The 18,919-nt window shown below is 37.4% G+C and overlaps 1 protein-coding gene across 6 annotated transcripts in view; it reads right to left on the bottom strand.

Moving 5' to 3' along the window:
• Positions 1-8,850: 8,850 nt before the first annotated feature.
• NR3C1 (nuclear receptor subfamily 3 group C member 1) overlaps positions 8,851-18,919 on the bottom strand; it is a 130,645-nt gene continuing 120,576 nt past the window's right edge. For 4 of the 6 annotated variants that reach the window (XM_060008620.1, XM_060008619.1, XM_060008622.1 and 1 more), the window contains exons 8-10: positions 13,948-14,105; positions 13,203-13,372; positions 8,851-11,513 (exon numbers count right to left, since the gene is read on the bottom strand). In XM_060008620.1, the coding sequence (XP_059864603.1) occupies positions 13,220-13,372; positions 13,948-14,105 (311 nt within the window). In that variant the 3' untranslated portion in view covers positions 8,851-11,513; positions 13,203-13,219. The remainder of the gene's footprint in view (positions 11,514-13,202; positions 13,373-13,947; positions 14,106-18,919) is intronic. The other 2 variants (XR_009518948.1, XR_009518949.1) reach the window with 2 other exon arrangements.

Raw genomic sequence — 18,919 nt, 5'->3', positions numbered from 1 at the left:
TACGTTTGGTAGTGTATATATGTCCATGCCTCTCTCTCACTTTGTCACAGCTTACCCTTCCCCTTCCCCATATCCTCAAGTCCATTCTCTAGTAGGTTTGTGTCTTTATTCCTGTCTTACCCCCAGGTTCTACACGGCAACTTTTTTTTTCTTAGATTCTCTATATATGTGTTAGCACATATATAGTATTTGTCTTTCTCTTTCTGACTTACTTCACTCTGTATGACAGACTCTAGATCCATCCACCTCACTACAAATAACTCAGTTTCGTTTCTTTTTATGGCTGAGTAATACTCCATTGTATATATGTGCCACATCTTCTTTATCCATTCATCCGATGATGGACACTTTGGTTGTTTCCATCTCCTGGCTATTGTAAATAGAGCTGCAATGAACATTTTGGTACATGACTCTTTTTGAATTATGGTTTTCTCAGGGTATATGCCCAGTAGTGGGATTGCTGGGTCAAATGGTAGTTCTATTTGTAGTTTTTTAAGGAACCTCCATACTGTTCTCCGTACTGGCTGTAACAATTCACATTCCCACCAGCAGTGCAAGAGGGTTCCCTTTTCTCCACACCCTCTCCAGCATTTATTGTTTCTAAATTTGTTGATGATGGCCATTCTGACCGGTGTGAGATGATATCTCATTGTAGTTTTGATTTCCATTTCTCTAATGATTAATGATGTTGAGCATTCTTTCATGTGTTTGTTGGCAACCTGTATATCTTCTTTGGAGAAATGGCTATTTAGGTCTTCTGCCCATTTTTGGATTGGGTTGTTTGTTTTTTGTTATTGAGCTGCATGAGCTGCTTGTAAATTTTGCAGATTAATCCTATGTCAGTTGCTTCATTTGCAAATATTTTCTCCCATTCTGAGGGTTGTCTTTTGGTCTTGTTTATGGTTTCCTTTGCTGTGCAAAAGCTTTGAAGTTGCATTAGGTCCCATTTGTTTGTTTTCATTTCCATTTCTCTGCGAGGTGGGTCAAAAAGGATCTTGCTGTGATTTATGTCATAGAGTGTTCTGCCTGTGTTTTCCTCCAAGAGTTTGATAGTTTCTGGCCTTACATTTAGGTCTTTAATCCATTTTGAGCTTATTTTTGTGTATGGTGTTAGGAAGTGTTCTAATCTCATACTTTTACATATACCTGTCCAGTTTTCCCAGCATCACTTATTGAAGAGGCTGTCCTTTCTCCACTGTACATTCCTGCCTCCTTTATCAAAGATAAGGTGACCATATGTGTGTGGGTTTATCTCTGGGCTTTCTATCCTGTTCCATTGATCTATATTTCTGTTTCTGTGCCAGTGCCATACTGTCTTGATTATTGGTAGCTTTGTAGTATAGCCTGAAGTCAGGAAGCCTGATTCGTCCAGCTCCGTTTTTTGTTCTCAAGATTGCTTTGGCTATTCGGGGTCTTTTGTGTTTCCATACAAATTGTGAAATTTTTTGTTCTAATTCTGTGAAAAATGCCAGTGGTAGTTTGATAGGGATTGCATTGATTCTGTAGATTGCTTTGGGTAGTACAGTCATTTTCACAATGTTCACTCTTCCAATCCAAGGACATGGTATATCTCTCCATCTATTTGTATCATCTTTAATTTCTTTCATCAGTGTCTTATAATTTTCCGCATTCAGGTCTTTTGTCTCCTTAGGTAGGTTTATTCCTAGATATTTTATTCTTTTTGTTGCAGTGGTAAATGGGAGTGTTTTCTTAATTACACTTTCAGATTTTTCATCATAGTGTATGGTAATGCCAGAGATTTCTGTGCATTAATTTTGTATCCTGCAACTTTACCAAATTCATTGATTAGCTCTAGGAGTTCTCTGGTAGCATCTTTAGGATTCTCTATGTATAGTATCATGTCATCTGCAAACAGTGACAGCTTTACTTCTTTTCCGATTTGGATTCCTTTTATTTCCTTTTCTTCTCTGATTGCTGTGGCTAAAACTTCCAAAACTATGTTGAATAAGACTGGTGAGAGTGGGCAGCCTTGTCTTGTTCCTGATCTTAGTGGAAATGCTTTCAGTTTTTCACCATTGAGGGTGATGTTGGCTGTGGGTTTGTCATATGTGGCCTTTATTATGTTGAGGAAAGTTCCCTCTATGCCTACTTTTTTTATCATAAATCGGTGTTGAATTTTGTCGAAAGCTTTCTCTGCATCTATTGAGATGATCATATGGTTTTTTTCCTTCAATCTGTTAATATGGTGTATCACGTTGATTTATTTGCATATATTGAAGAACCCTTGCATTCCTGGAATAAACCCCACTTGATCATGGTGTATGATCCTTTTAATGTGCTGTTGGATTCTGTTTGCTAGTATTTTGTTGAGGATATTTGCATCTATGTTCATCAGTGATATTGGCCTGTAGTTTTCTTGCTTTGTGACATCCTTGTCTGGTTTTGGTATCAAGGTGATGGTGGCCTCGTAGAATGAGTTTGGGAGTGTTCCTCCCTCTGCTATATTTTGGAAGAGTTTGAGAAGGATAGGTGTTAGCTCTTCTCTAAATGTTTGACAGAATTCGCCTGTGAAGCCATCGGGTCCTGGGTTTTTGTTTGTTGGAAGATTTTTAATCACAGTTTCAATTTCAGTGCTTGTGATTGCTCTGTTCTTATTTTCTACTTCTTCCTGATTCAGTCTTGGCAGGTTGTGCATTTCTAAGAATTTGTCCATTTCTTCCAGGTTGTCCATTTTATTGGCATAGAGTTGCCGGTAGTAATCTCTCATGATTTTTTGTATTTCTGCAGTGTCAGTTGTTACTTCTGCTTTTTCATTTCTAATTCTATTGATTTGAGTCTTCTCCCTTTTTTTCTTGATGAGTCTGGCTAATGGTTTATCAATTTTGTTTATCTTCTCAAAGAACCAGCTTTTAGTTTTATTGATCTTTGCTATCGTTTCCTTCATTTGTTTTTCATTTATTTCTGATCTGATTTTTATGATTTGTTTCCTTCTGCTAACTTTGGGGTTTTTTTGTTCTTCTTTCTCTAATTGCTTTAGGTGCAAGTTTAGGTTGTTTATTCGAGATGTTTCCTGTTTCTTAAGGTAGGATTGTATTGCTATAAACTTCCCTCTTAGAACTGCTTTTGCAGCATCCCATAGATTTTGGGTCGTTGTGTCTCCATTGTCATTTGTCTAGCTACTTTTTGATTTCCTCTGTGATTTCTTCAGTGATCACTTCGTTATTAAGTAGTGTATCGTTTAGCCTCCATATGTTTGTATTTTTAACAGATCTTTTCCTGTAATTGATACGTAGTCTCATAGTGTTGTGGTTGGAAAAGATACCTGATACAATTTCAGTTTTCTTAAATTTACCAAGGCTTGATTTGTGACCCAAGATATGATCTATCCTGGAGAATGTTCCATGAGCACTTGAGAAAAATGTGTATTCTGTTGTTTTTGGATGGAATGTCCTATAAATATCAATTAAGTCCATCTTGTTTAATGTATCATTTAAAGCTTGTGTTTCCTTATTTATTTTCATTTTGGATGATCTGTCCATTGGTGAAAGTGGGGTGTTAAAGTCCCCTACTATGAATGTGTTACTGTCGATTTCCCCTTTTATGGCTGTTAGTATTTGTCTTATGTATTGAGGTGCTCCTATGTTGGATGTATAAATATATACAATTGTTATATCTTCTTCTTGGATTGATCCCTTGTTCATTATGTAGTGTCCTTCTTTGTCTCTTCTAATAGTCCGTACTTTAAAGTCTATTTTGTCTGAGATGAGAATTGCTACTCCAGCTTTCTTTTGGTTTCCATTTTCATAGAATATCTTTTTCCATCCCCTTTCAGTCTGTATGTGTCTCTAGGTCTGAAGTGGGTCTCTTGTAGACAGCATATATATGGGTCTTGTTTTTGTATCCATTCAGCTAATCTGTGTCTTTTGGTGGGAGCATTTAATCCATTTACATTTAAGGTAATTATCAATATGTATGTTCCTATTCCTATTTTCTTAATTGTTTTGGGTTCGTTATTGTAGGTATTTTCCTCCTCTTGTGTTTCTTGCCTAGAGAAGTTCCTTTAGCATTGTTGTAAAGCTGGTTTGGTGGTGCTGAACTCTCTCAGCTTTTCCTTGTCTGTAAAGGTTTTAATTTCTCCATCAAATCTGAATGAGATCCTTGCTGGGTACAGTAATCTTGGTTGTAGGTTTTTTTCCTTCATCACTTTAAATATGTCCTGCCAGTCCCTTCTGGCTTGCAGAGTTTCTGCTGAAAGATCAGCTGTTAACCTTATGGGGATTCCCTTGTGTGTTATTTGTTGTTTTTCCCTTGCTGCTTTTAATGTGTTTTCTTTGTATTTAATTTTTGACAGTTTGATTAATATGTGTCTTGCCGTGTTTCTCCTTGGATTTATCCTGTATGGGACTCTCTGTGCTTCTTGGACTTGATTAACTATTTCCTTTCCCATATTAGGGAAGTTTTTAACTATAATCTCTTCAAATATTTTCCCAGTCCCTTTCTTTTTCTCTTCTTCTTCTGGGACTCCTATAATTCGAATGTTGGTGCATTTAATGTTGTCCCAGAGGTGTCGGAGACTGTCATCAGTTCTTTTCATTCTTTTTTCTTTATTCTGCTCTGCAGTAGTTATTTCCACTATTTTATCTTCCAGGTCACTTATCCGTTCTTCTGCCTCAGTTATTGTGCTATTGATCCCATCTAGAGTATTTTAAATTTCATTTATTGTGTTGTTCATTGTTGCTTGTTTCATCTTTAGTTATTCTAGGTTCTTGTTAAATGTTTCTTGCATTTTCTCTATTCTATTTCCAAGATTTTGGGTCATCTTTACTATCATTATTCTGAATTCTTTTTCAGGTAGACTGCCTATTTCCTCTTCATTTGTTAGGTCTGGTGGGTTTTTATCTTGCTCCTTCTGCTGTGTGTTTTTCTGTCTTCTCATTTTGCTTATCTTACTGTGTTTGGGGTCTCCTTTTTGCAGGCTGCACGTTCGTAGTTCCCGTTGTTTTTGGTGTCTGTCCCCAGTGGCTAACGTTGGTTCAGTGGGTTGTGTATGCTTCCTGGTGGAGGGGACTAGTGCCTGCGTTCTTGGTGGTTGAGGCTGGATCTTGTCTTTTTGGTGGGCAGGTCCACGTATGGTGGTGTGTTTTGGGGTGTCTGTGGACTTATGATTTTAGGCAGCCTCTCTGCTAATGGGTGGGGTTGTGTTCCTGTCTTGCTAGTTGTTTGGCATAGGGTGTCCAGCACTGTAGCTTGCTGGTCGTTGAGTGAAGCTGGGTGCTGGTGTTGAGATGGAGATCTCTGGGAGATTTTCCCATTTGATATTATGTGGAGCTTGGAGGTCTCTTGTGGAGCAGTGTCCTGAAGTTGGCTCTCCCACCTCAGAGGCACAGCACTGACTCCTGGCTGCAGCACCAGGAGCCTTTCATCCACATGGCTCAGAATAAAAGGAAGAAAAAGTAGGAAGAAAGACGGTAAAATTAAAATAAAGTAAAGTAAGATAAAATAAAGTTATTAAAATAAAAAATTTTTAAGAAAAAAAATTTTTTTAAAGTAAAAAAAAAACACAAAAATGGACAGATGGAACCCTAGGACAAATTGTGAAAGCAAGGCTATACAGACAAAATCTCACACAGAAACATACACATACTCACAAAAAGAGGAAAAGGGGAAAAAATCATAAATCTTGCTCTCAAAGTCCACCTCCTCAATGTGGGCTGATTCGTTGTCTATTCAGGTATTCCACAGATGCAGGGTACATCAAGTTGATTGTGGAGCTTTAATCCGCTGCTCCTGAGGCTGGGAGAAAGGGATTTTCCTTTCTCTTCTTTGTTCGCACAGCTCCCAGGGTTCAGCTTTGGAGTTGGCCCCGCCTCTGCATGTAGGTTGCAAGAGGGCGTCTGTTCGTCGCTCAGACAGGACGGGGTTAAAGGAGCAGCTGCTTCGGGGACTCTGGCTCACTCAGGCCGGGTGGGAGGAAGGGGCACGGAGTGCGGGGTGAGCCTGCAGCGGCAGAGGCCGGCGTGACGTTGCAGCAGCCTGAGGCGTGCTGTGCGTTCTCCCGGGGAAGCTGTCCCTGGATCCTGGGACCCTGGCAGTGGTGGGCTGCACAGGCTCCCCGGAAGTGGGGTGTGGATAGTGACCTGTGCTCGCACACAGGCTTCTTGGTGGTGGTGGTAGCAGCAGCCTTAGTGTCTCATGCCCGTCTCTGGGGTCTGCGCTGTTAGCCACGGCTCGCATCCGTCTCTGGAGCTCTTTTAAGCAGCGCTCTTAATCCCCTCTCCTTTTGGGAGGTCTGAGGTCTCTGCCAACGTTCAGTAGGTGTTCTGTAGGAGTTGTTCCACGTGTAGATGTATTTCTGGTGTATCTGTGGGGAGGAAGGTGATCTCTGCGCCTTACTCTTGCACCATCTTCCCCTCTGCCAAGAGTTTTATTTTTATCTCCGTTCCTTGTAATGCTAGCAAACAACCCTAATGGCTTTGGATGATCTAGATTCTTATTTCCAGTATAATCCCATGTATACTCAAAGACAGTACTTTCCAAGACCATGCCACATTAATAGAAAAGCTATGGCATATTTACATTGTGTACACATATTATTCTATTGACTATTTATGGGGAGGGTATAGAAGGTGAACAGTATAAACTTTTTATTCAAGTGGGCTGGATAGAGTTAGGAAAGTTTTTTTGGTTTCTGATGTGGTCTATATCAGTGGTCCCCAACCTTTTTGGCACCAGGGACCGGTTTTGTGGAAGACCATTTTTCCACGGACCTGGGAGGGGGGTTAGGTTCAGGAGGTAGTGAGAGTGATATGGGGAGCAATGAGGAGCAGCAGAAGCAGCTTCGCTTGTTCGCCCGCTCTCGCTCACCTTGCCTGCTGTCGCTCACCTCCTGCTGTCCGGTTCCTAACGCGGACTATCAGTCCATGGCCTGGGGGTTGGGGATCCCTGGTCTGTATGAACTATTGTGAGATTAGCATGTCTGTAACCGAATAAAGTAAAAAATGTTTCCCTAGCAAAATGCTTTTTTTTTCATTTTAACTGGGAAACAGAAGCTTGATTAAAAAAAAAAAAGGAGACCCCTTTAGTTACTAATGCTCTTAAGAGCCACTTACTGCCAGTTAATAGAGATTAGCTGAAGGTCTAAAAACATATTCAACTAGTGTAAATGCCTCTGTATTTTCAGCACCCAAAATCAGGCTCTTACTTGCCAAACTAAGAATAAACTTTGCATCAATTTTCATTTAAAAACAACTGTCTTCCTCACTTTGAGTGTAGCCTATGTGCCCTATATAGCTTGAAGAAATAAGTTTGTTGATTTTCCTTTAGGTGTTAGTGAGACAGGTTCCTTGTATATTTGACAAACCAAAGGGTATTGTCATCTCTGAGCAGCTGTTTTTACCATCAACATCCCCAAGGGATAGGACACGTTTATTTAAAAATAAACTTATTTATTTATTTATGACTGCGTTGGGTCTTCGTTGCTGCACATGGGCTTTCTCTAGTTGCGGCGAGCGGGCGCTCCTTTGTTGCTGTGCACGGGCTTCTCACTGCGGTGGCTTCTCTTTGTTGTGGGGCACGGGCTCTAGGCGCGCAGGCTTCAGTAGTTGTGGCTCGCGGGGTCTAGAGCGCAGGCTCAGTAGTTGTGGCACACAGGCTTAGTTGCCCCACGACATGTGGGATCTTCCCAGACCAGGGCTCAAACCTGTGTCCCCAGCATCGGCAGGCAGATTCTTAACCACTGTGCCACCAGGGAAGCCCAGGACACATGTTTTTAAGAGAAGGAATTATTGTTAAATGTCTAAGTCCAAATTGATATGGTAGTAAAAATGATTAGATTAAATGAGATGATGTCAAAAGGCTGATATAGAATGGTTAATATAGGTTCATTTAATCTAGTTAGGAGCTTTGTATTAATAATTTCTCAGTAGTGCTTAAGAACATGGACTTTTGAGCCAGATGCCCAGTGTTTGTTTAAAAAAAAAAAAAGTCGTACTTAACCACTCCAAGCTTTATGACCTAGGCAAGTTAGTTGTTTAAGCCACAGTCTCCTCATATAAATACAATGAGGTTACTAGTATACTTTATAGTAGCACTTTATAGGGTTGCTAAGTTTAAATGAGATAATATATTGAAACATGATGCCTGGCACAAAGTAAGTGCTCAGCAAATGTGAAACACTAGCTTAGTTTAACAACAGAAAAGCAACACCAGTTCCCTGGGAGCTTGTAGACTAGAGGCATGTTCTCTGACATGTGATAAATGTGGCCTCATTACAAAGATTTTTCATTCAAACTTAAATAAGATGGGAGTTAGCAGGTATGAATCAGTTTAAACTCTGAGCTTTTCCCCTTTTTTATAAAACAGAGTTAATGTCTTCCTCAGAATTTGTTTTTATTTCATTCATTTATTGGGTAGGCGAGGATTAACTAGTATAATGTATGTGCAAGTGTTCTACAAATGTAAGGCTAATACTTGAAGTGAATGGTAAAGCAATAATGTGTATACATACTGGTGCCATATCATCTGGCACTTCTGCATTGTACCTTAAGACACTGGGAAAGGAGGTTTGTTTACACTTTTGCAAGTGACTGAGGGTAGCAATAGTATTTCTCTTGTTCATATTCTAGCTTCAGTATTTATCATATAGTGGGTACGTAGCAAATACTTGGTGCACATATGACGGGTAAGGCAAACTTGGTTTTAAAATCATAATACCCTTTCCTTAGGGATGGAGGTCACTTGTGGAGAGAAGAGTATTGATAGGAAAGTTTGTTAGATCATCCAGTTCATGGATATGACCTGAACACAATATGCTTTTGGAAATACTATATAGATTGCTATATTTACTAAATGTTTATGTCCTTTTCTGAAGAAAGAGCTGATTTGAAATTAAGATAAGAATTTTGACTAGATAATACATTTATTTACATAAAAGATCAGTTTTCATGATAAAGAAAGACTGTTATAGTTCAAGGCTTAGGAGTGAGTGAGTTCTTCCTTCCCTTAACAGTAGTTGGTACATGACCGTTTGAGGCATAGATGGGACAGTCTTCGGGTCTTTGAAGCCAGGGTTAAGCTCATTTTGAATTTCTGCCATATTAGCGTGTAACCATTGCCACACTGACATTTAAATGTCCACTTTAGCATCTTAAGCTTCCTGAAGTGGTAACTCCACCTTCAGTAGAAGAGGGAGGAAAAAAGCAGGAAAATTGGAACTGCATGAGTTCTACAAAAGCATGTTGGAGTCATATAATGAAAAAGCAGATTTTTTTTTATTATGTTTCTCCATATTTGGCATTGCTGTAAATGGCTAACTAACATTTACTGCCAATTCAGTACAAATGTGTGGTTTGGTAATACCAGAACAGCAAATTTAAATGAAAAATAAAAGTTAAACATTTCCACACAAGATTTTACAATCTGACATTTCACTGCGTAGGTAAAAAGACACTTTTTTTTTTTAAACTACAGATTATTATTCAGCATGAATAAAAAACTACAACTTTTATTTTTAAACAGGAGTCACTGGTTTTAATTTTTACACATTTTAAAATTACTGTGATAAAAAATAATGAAAAAGCTTCTTAATAATGCCATACACAGTATAATATAGATTTGTCCCCATTATATAGCATTTGTTTAATATACAAAATAGAATATTGACACACTTGAATCTATGTGTAGTTAAGCAAGTTATTCGAGGAGGGTATTTTCATACAGCCTTTCATCAGAAAATAAAATCCTTCTTTCAGGCATTTTCTAGAGAGAAGGTAATCCTTTCCCAAAAACCTGGTAACTAATCCTTGGTGGACCAGGCTGACTGAAAACGATGAACTTCCATTCCAAGTGGTTAACATGTCCTCCTTACACTCTTATTTTCTCTTCCAATTCTCAAACCAGGTACAGAAAAACACTTTCTTCTACAGCTACAGTCTTTTGGGTGATCCACCAAGATCAAAATCTCACTGAGGGCTGCCACAGTTCTTGACTTCTATCAGATCAAAGTATAATAATATTGTTTATCTCATGGTGATGTACTTTTAGGATATTTAACAGAGAACTAAAATGATAAGACTTAACGATAATAGGTTGTGTAGATAGATAAGTGAAATTGGAATTGCTCATTCTCCCATCCCCCAGTTCTGAAGTGAGGCTGGCTTTCCTTTATATGCATATCCAGAGCTCATCCTGTGCTAAATATTAAGCTCTTCATAAACACTAATCATGCTAGTTTTCCTTTTGGGGTGTCTTTTTTTTTTTCCCCAGGAGAAGGAAGGTGCTCTTTTAGGGTTCCCTCATAGTTTTAGACAGTTGGGTATACATATCCCAAAGCACTTGTATAGTATCCCATAGCAAGGCCTAAAAATATAGAGAGGGTCATTTTTTTCCACCAGTAATTAAAAATACTTTTCAAGATTTGTTGTGAGTCACCTAGGTACGTCACCTCTCGCTGAAATTACTACAAACGTCAACAGCTTGGGATGGCAAGATACCACATACATAGAAGATGAAGCTGCTTTCAAATAGCACCATAGCTTTCTTCACTTAAATCCATAATTATACTCACACATAATTCAGGTAAATTTCTTCTTTCCCACATATCCTAAATTGTCACAGCTTCTTTTTCCATTTAATGTACAGCCTCCTATAGTTTTATGAGTGTCAGTCCATTTCCTTTTAACCACAAAGTGCACATATCTTTTATTCACTGAGCTCTATTTTGGGGGAGCCAAGGTCGTTGGGGCTAAAGTCCAGATTCCCGTGTGATGTGCTTTCTGCAGCGTTCTATAAATGAATAATAATTTATCTTTCAGAAGCTCTTTCTGAAACGTAACACTGTCGCTGATGATAATATTCAAGCGGTATTTCTTAGGCACCAAAAATTTCACATCCAGCTGGGTTACAAACCATTTTAAAATACTTTGAGATCAATTTAAACAATTACAAAGGAATAGCCCCTTTTAGAGAGCATTCAAAAAGCAAATGATTACATTTTTTATTAAATAATTTCTCTAAAATACCGAAAAGTAAGAACATTCAAAAAGCATTCAAAGAAAACATAAACATGTCCTCATTTGGAAATGAACTCTTGTAAGGAAAGAAAGGAATTAGTGTATTATTGGCAACCTATGAGATTCTGCACTATTTACATATTGCTGGTACCTCTATGCGTATTATTGCCAAACTTCCAAAGCCTCTGTTTTTATTAAACTGTTGGAGAGGCTATACGTGATGGTGCCTGTAGGTGTGTAAGCACCGCCTTTCTGTCCCCTGATTACACACTTTAGCGCAAGGGGAGGTTCAGTAAACTAAACCTGCGCGGACAGACTCACTGTTGGAATGAGAAGGGTGGCCATTCTGGGAGGCAGAGGGTTACTTCCTCTCTGACCTCAATGGGATGGAGCCTCGCGAACCTTCACAGCACACAGGGCCAGTCTCCATTTCCCTCTTCCTCTAGAGCAGACCTGTTTGGTTTCTGAGCCCACTGCTGCCTGTATGAATGCTCGCACACATTATAAATCATAGAGGTTTATCCGTCAACATTTCTTTGACCCCTACAAAAAATATATAACATGTCATGATAAAACAATCTCATCTAAAAATCATCCTTATTTTACACTATACAAGCTATTTTACAATCATTTTAATAAATTGCATGTAAAGCTGCAGTAGCCCTTCCCTTCCCAGATTAGTGAATACCAATATGATATATATCTGAAACTATAACTAAATATAAAAATATATTAGAAGTTTCATATTTTTAATATTAGATTTTCAGTTTTCTATTACACAAATAATTTGGCCACCTTGAATAGAAATCAAATTTCTTGTGGCTTAGTAAATACAAGTTTTGAGTTTACAGAAAGTTGGTAAGGTGCACACAGAAAGGGCTACTACAGCTTCTATCTTGTTTAAAATGATAATTATTCTCAACAGTGAGGAGGAGAAATTCACATGACTTTTGTTGAACTCCATGGCACACATAAGGATGTAAGGGATGTATAGTTTTACGAACACGGAAGTCTGACATATAGTCCTACATCAGAAAAATCAGTAGCTGAGCTTTCCTGTACCCCCAGGAAAGAAAGACCAATTGGTGACAAATGGGAATGTGAAAATGGGTGTCTAGCCACTTTTGCCATATTACAGATTTTGGGGCGGGGGGGCGTAAAGTTTAGTGGGAGGAATTACTTGGACAGATTAAAATCTTCTCAGCTGTGTTTCAGCCGGTTATCTGGAATCATAACTTTTAAGAAGTTATACGAACTACAACAAAAGGTCCTGAAAGACAGTTTACCAACTTTCTTGCCATCTAACCGCTGCAGAGATAGGGCGTTAGGTACAAACAGGGCCTCTTGGTAGTTTTATTTTTTTTATTTTTAAATTTTTTTAAATTAGTCTTTTGTAATCCATGGTTTACCCAGCAGGTCACTGGACTAGGTGCTCTACACCAGTTAGGACGGTTAATTTGCACAATCTATATAATTCTCCACTGAAGCAGATATGTACAAAATATGAGCTTTTTTGACAAGAAAACTGGAGATTTGAGTCAATTTTTGTGGTCTTCTGATAGCTAAGTGCCATCAGGTTAGAAGCACCAACCCATTTTCACACAGAAGATTAATGTTTAGAGTTTATTTAGGAAAGCTATGAACTAGCTGCCCATCTTAAACAGCTGTACAATAACTTGAATACAAAAATTATGTAAGAAAAAATGAGCAAGCATAGTTCACTGAATATAAAGGAAATTGTTAAAACCAGACAGTAATAGCTATAAAAGGCACAACTTCCCTTTTCTGATATACACTTGTAAACTTTTTTCAGGTTTCCATGCATAAATCAAAAAGTGCTATCCTAACTATACAGGGGAAAGTACACCAACAAAAAGTCTAGGAAATTCTGTCCAGCCAACTGTGAAAAGTATGAGCAGAAAGTTCATCACGCAGACTTCAGGCACTGGTGGTTTAGGTGCCACCCTTCTCTGACAGTGGAGCTTACCCCCATGTTATTGTTTCTAATTTCTGGGATCCACCAACTATCACTTTCTACTTTTCCCATCACTGAAAAGTGATGGCTCAACTGCTTCTGTTGCCAAGTCTTGGCCCTCTATAAACCACATGTAGTGCGTATTTAAAACAAAACAAAAACCAAAACCAGACAAAAACAAAAAAGAAAAAACTGCTACAGGACAGATTGACAGTGTGTACAATAAAAGCTATAAATTCAACTTTCTTTAAGGCAACCTTTCTTATTAAGGCAGTCACTTTTGATGAAACAGAAGTTTTTTGATATTTCCACTTGAATATTTTGGTATCTGATTGGTGATGATTTCAGCTAACATCTCTGGGAATTCAATACTCATGGTCTTATCCAAAAATGTTTGGAAGCAATAGTTAAGGAGATTTTCAACCACCTGCAAGAGAATATATAGTAATGAACAGTCTTAAAAAATTAGCAGTAGGGATATCTCATGCTTGTTGTTGGCCTCTTTTTTTTTTTTTTTAATTTCTGACTTAGAATATACCAATCTCTGCTGGAATTGCCCAGGTGAAAAAGAAGTTTACCTAAATAAAATGAGCACTCAGGTACCAAATATCTTTGAATTTCTTTAATTGTATATAGAATTATATGGAATTAAGTATTTCGTGAAGAATTGCAGTACCATAGTATATGAAGGACACATTCGAACTTACTGGATAAATTCATACAAAAATAAGGAATTCTACCTTTAAAAAAAATAGTGCTGTTAAATTCTGTACTAGCATCATGATGTTAGATGCACATAATTAGATGAAACAGTATTTCATAATTGGCCTTAGGAGAAATGTGTGCCAAACTGAACTTTATAGGTTGAAATCGAACCATCACGAAAATCGATAAATGGGAAAAAAAAAGAAAACCCCAACAACTAGTGGTATACAATTATATACACTAATCAGGACATACTTTATGTCTCTTTTGATATTTGGATTTTTGTTTGACACTTACATCATGCATGGAGTCCAAGAGTTTTGTCAGTTGGTAAAACCGCTGCCAGTTCTGACTGGAGTTTCCTTCCCTCTTGACAATGGCTTTTCCTAGCTCTTTGATGTAGGTCATTCTAATTTCATCAAATAGCTCTTGACTCTTCAAACCTTCCTTAGGAACTAAAAGGTTAAGATGTAAGCAATTAAAGAATTTTCTTGTGATAACTTTTCATTTATGCAAGTAGGGCATTTATTAGTAGTAGCACAGTTCATGGTTTACACAGTCTATCTGTTCTTAATGCACTCCATTAAAACATAAGCATTTTCGAAGGATTATGAAAATACAGCCATGAGAGAATATGGGATAATAGAAAATTGGAAGACTTAACTTTGGGTTTATCACTTTGTTTCTCATCTATGGATGGAGATGGTCAACACCTTCCCCCCTAGTTCACAAAGCTAATTTGAAGACCAAATGAATAATACACTGACTGTCATTCTGCCCTTGAGTTTAATTCTAGTACAGACATAGACAGTTTCAACAAAACAGTGTTTATTCTTCCAATTACATCTTGGAATATCTGTGATATCACCAGTCAATTAGGACCTTAAAATCAGCATGAAATACATTTTATTAATCACTGTGTTAACATACTGAGTTGGTACAATTCCAATCTAAAAAGAAACTTGATTTTTTATGTGGCTTATATATATGCCTTACTGGGGAGCAAATATCTGCCTTTCCTTATGTACAGAAATATAGAAAATACCTCATGGATCATAAAGTTGGTATAAAATCAGTTTTTCACACTACTCTTCAAAAAATGATACCAGTAAGAGGGACTGTGAACAGACTGTTAACCATGATTTCACTTAGTCTTGCAGAGATTATGACTTTTGTGCATGCTAACATTTCTTAAGGTGTGCTCCTAGGAACTCTGGTTCTGTGTTAATGATGATTAGGAAAAAAAGGATTTGATGGTCAGAATTTAACAAAACTAAGTGTGTAATACAAAGTTAGGCAGACTTCTGGATTTCAGGACTTCTCAGAGCTATAATGATGCACTCTCCAGAGAGGGGAACACATTGTTTCCCAAACTTAAAACTTCACTGCTGCTGACATCTTAGAAAATGCTGGAATAGAGGAAAAGCAGTGGGTTCAGAAGGAAGTCTTTTTCATTCTTACTTGCCCTGTGGACTTGAGTATAACCTCCCTGAACCCATTTCCTACTCTTTCTCAGTGAATTAAAAAAATTTTTTTTATTAAAAAAATTTTAGATATAATTAGTATATAATATTACATTAATTTCAGGCGTATAACACAATGATTCAATATTTGTATATATTGCAAAATGATCACCACATAAGTCTAGTTAACATCCATCACCATAAATGTTACAAAACTTTTCTTGTGATCAACTTTTTAAGATTTTACCCTTAGCAATTTTCAAATATACAGTATCATATTAACTGTAGGCACCCTGCTGTACATCGCCATGAATTATTTATTTTATAGCTAGAAGTCTGTACTCTCTAAACCCTTCACCCATTTCTCCCATCCCTCAACACCCACCCCCCCAACACACACACAACTCTGGTATCCACCAGTTTGTACTCTGTGTCCATGAGCTTTTGTTTTTAGATTCCACATACAAGTAAGATTATATGGTATTTGTCTTCTCTGACTTATTTCACTTAGCATAATGCCCTCAAGGTCCATCCACGTTGTTGCAAATGATGAGATTTCATTCATTCTTATGGCTGAGTAGTATTCCAGCGAATATATATACCACATTTTCTTTATGCAGTCATCCATCAGCAGACACTTAGGCTGTTTTCATATCTTGGCTATCATAAATTATTCTTCAGTGACCGTGTGGGTGCACTTCTCTTTTCCATATCTTATTTTGTTTCCTATGGTTAAATACCCCAAAGTGAAATTGCTGGATCATACAGTAGTTTTGTTTTTAATTTGCTGAAAAACCTCCACACTGTTTTCTATAGTGGCTGCACCAATTTACATTACCTGAAGAGTGCACAAAGGTCCCCTTTTTCTCCACACCCTCGCCAACACTTGTTATCTTTGGGCTTTTTGATAATAGTCATTCTAATAGATGTAAGGTGTGGTTTTGATTTGCATGCATTTCCCTGATGACTAACGATGTTAAGCACCTTCTTAGGTACTTGTTGACTGTATGTCTTTGTGAGATGTCTGTTCAGGTCCTTCGCCCATTTTAAAAACCAGGGTATTTGTTTTTTTGCTATTGAGTTGTATGAGTTCTTTATATGTTGTGGATATTAACCCTAATCAGATATATGATTTGCAAATATTTCCTCTCATTTGGTAGGTTCCTTCTTCATTCTGTTGATGGTTCCCTTTGCTGTGTAGAAGCTCTTTAGTTTGATATAGTCTCATTTGTTTATTTTGCTTTTGTTGCCTTGGCTTATGGTGTCCAATCCGAAAAATCAACCCCAAGACGGACATCAAGGAGCTTACAGCCTATGTTTTCTTCTAGGACTTTTATGATTTCAGGACTTAATGTTCAAGTCTGATGTATTTTGAGTTATTTTTTGTGTATGGTGTAAGATAGTGGTCCAGTTTCGTTCTTTTGCATGTAGCTTTACTGAAGAGACTGTCGTTTCCCCATTGTATACTGTTGGCTCCTTTGTCAGTATACGCACGGCTGTATTGCTTGGCTCTCAGTTATGTTCCATTGATCTATGTGAATGGTTTTATGCCAGTACCATATTGTTTAGTGACTACAGCTTTATAATATAGTTTGAAACCAGGGCGTGTGTTCAGCTTTGTTCTTCTTTCTCAAGATTGCTTGGCTATTCTGGGTCTTCTGTGCTTCCATACAAATTTTAGGATTGTTTGTTCTGTTTCTGTGACAAATGCCATAGGAATTTTGATAGGGATTGCATTGAATCTGTTGATTGCTATGAACAGTATGGACATTTTAACAATGTTAATTCTTCAAATACATAAGCACAGAATGTCCATTTAATTTTTATTTCCTTCAGTTTCTTTCACTGAAACGTCTCAGTTGTCAGCGTACAAGTCTTTTACCTCTGTGGTTAAATTTATTCCTATATTTTTTATTCTTTTTGATGCAACTGTAAATGGAATTATTTTCTTAATTTTTTGTAAAATGAATTTGTATCCTGCAACCTCACTGAATTTATTAGTTCAAACAGTTTTTTTTGATGGCATCTTTAGGGTTTTCTATATATAAAATTAGATAATCTGCAAATAGTGAGGGTTTTACAACTCTTAAAAATTTTTTTTCAAATAGCTTTATTGATTACAATTAAACAGGCAGTAATAATTAGACCACCCAGGATGTGCAGACCCCAGTTAGAGTTTTACTTCTTCCTTTCTGATTTGGATGCCTTTTATTTCTTTTTCTTGCCTAACTGCTCTGGCTAGAACTTCCAGTACTAGGTTGACTAGAAGTGGCTAGAGTGGGCATCCTTGTCTCTCATTCCTTATTTCAGAGGAAAAGCTTTCAGCTTTTCACCACTGAGTATGACATTAGCTGTGGGCTTGTCATATATGGCCTTTATTATGTTCGGGTACCCTATCTCTATACTGGGTTTGTTGAGAGTTTTTATCGTAAATGGATGTTGAATTTTTCTTTTTAACATCTCTATTGGAGTATAATTGCTTTACAATGGTGTGTTAGTTTCTGCTGTGTAACAAAGTGAATCAGCTATACATATATCCCCATATCTCTTCCCTCTTGCATCTCCCTCCCATGGATGTTGAATTTTGTCAAATGCTTTTTCTACATTTATTGAGATGATCATATGTTTTTATCCTTCATTTTTTAATGTGGTATATCACTCATAGGATTTTGGTTAGGATTAGACCAAAGAATACATATGAAAACGTCCTGATTCCATAAAGCAAAGTCGACACTTCTGAGATGTCAGTGTTAGTGTGAAAATGAAGGCCACTTAATCAGGAGTGATACTCTTATCACTGCCATGTTTAAAGTGGGTTAATTTTTACACATTTTTAAAAGTGGGTTAATTTTTACACATTATTATATTACAAATAATCTAGTTATTGCTAATTTTTAAAATAATGACTGCTTATTTATAAATTTTTTTCCCTGCTGGTTGTCCTCATTCTAAAAATAATTAGGGGAGAAATCCTATTCAGTATTTATATTTAAAAGAATTTCATCCATTCCAAATTACCCCCAATAATCCTTGGGATTTTTGCTTTGTGTAGTTCAGGGCTATATATTCAGAATTATTTTCCTGGTGAGTAGAATGCTTTATCTAATGAGTATCTTTAAATATAGAACTGTTTTGGGGGGGGGCCTTAGAGTCTATTTTGATAATAATGTAGCTGCTTCAGCTTTCTTTTGGGTAAAGCAGTGGTCAGCAATGACCCACTACCTGCAGCCTGTTTTTGTAAATACAGTTTTACTGAAACACAGCCATGCCTGTTCTCCTTAAGTATTGTTGATGACTGTGGTCACGTCACAAGGGGCAGAGTTTGAGTACTACTGACAGAGACTGTATGCAAAGCTGAAAACATTTACCATCTGCCCTTTTACAGAAAGTTTGCCACCACTGGGTTACACTATGCATAGTATATCAGCCACTCAACATCTTTATTTAGGTGTATCTCTTATAAATAGCACAAAGTTGGACTGTTTTCTTAATCCAGTCTTGCACTTTCTATATCTTCTCATCTTGGAGCCTTGGAGCATTTAGTCCATCTATATTTAATGAAATTGCTGATATATTTGAATTTATTTGTACCATCTATTTGTTACTTCCTCTTATCATGCCTTTGTTTATGCTTCCCCACCCACCACCTCTCGTTTCTTTTATCCTTTTGGATTGGTTTTTCTTACCATGTTCTCCCCCCAACCACTCATGGTTTGGTATGTACTTTGTATACTCTGTACACTCTTTCTATTTCTTGTTGTCATCCTTGAAATTTAAACTCATTTTTAACTTATCAAACTTCCCTT

The sequence above is a fragment of the Delphinus delphis genome, chromosome 3 (genome assembly GCF_949987515.2).
Source record: "Delphinus delphis chromosome 3, mDelDel1.2, whole genome shotgun sequence".
Taxonomy (NCBI): Eukaryota; Metazoa; Chordata; class Mammalia; order Artiodactyla; family Delphinidae; genus Delphinus; species Delphinus delphis.
The sequence above is the reverse complement of the archived record's forward strand: the minus strand, read 5'-3'. Positions and strand labels throughout refer to the sequence as shown.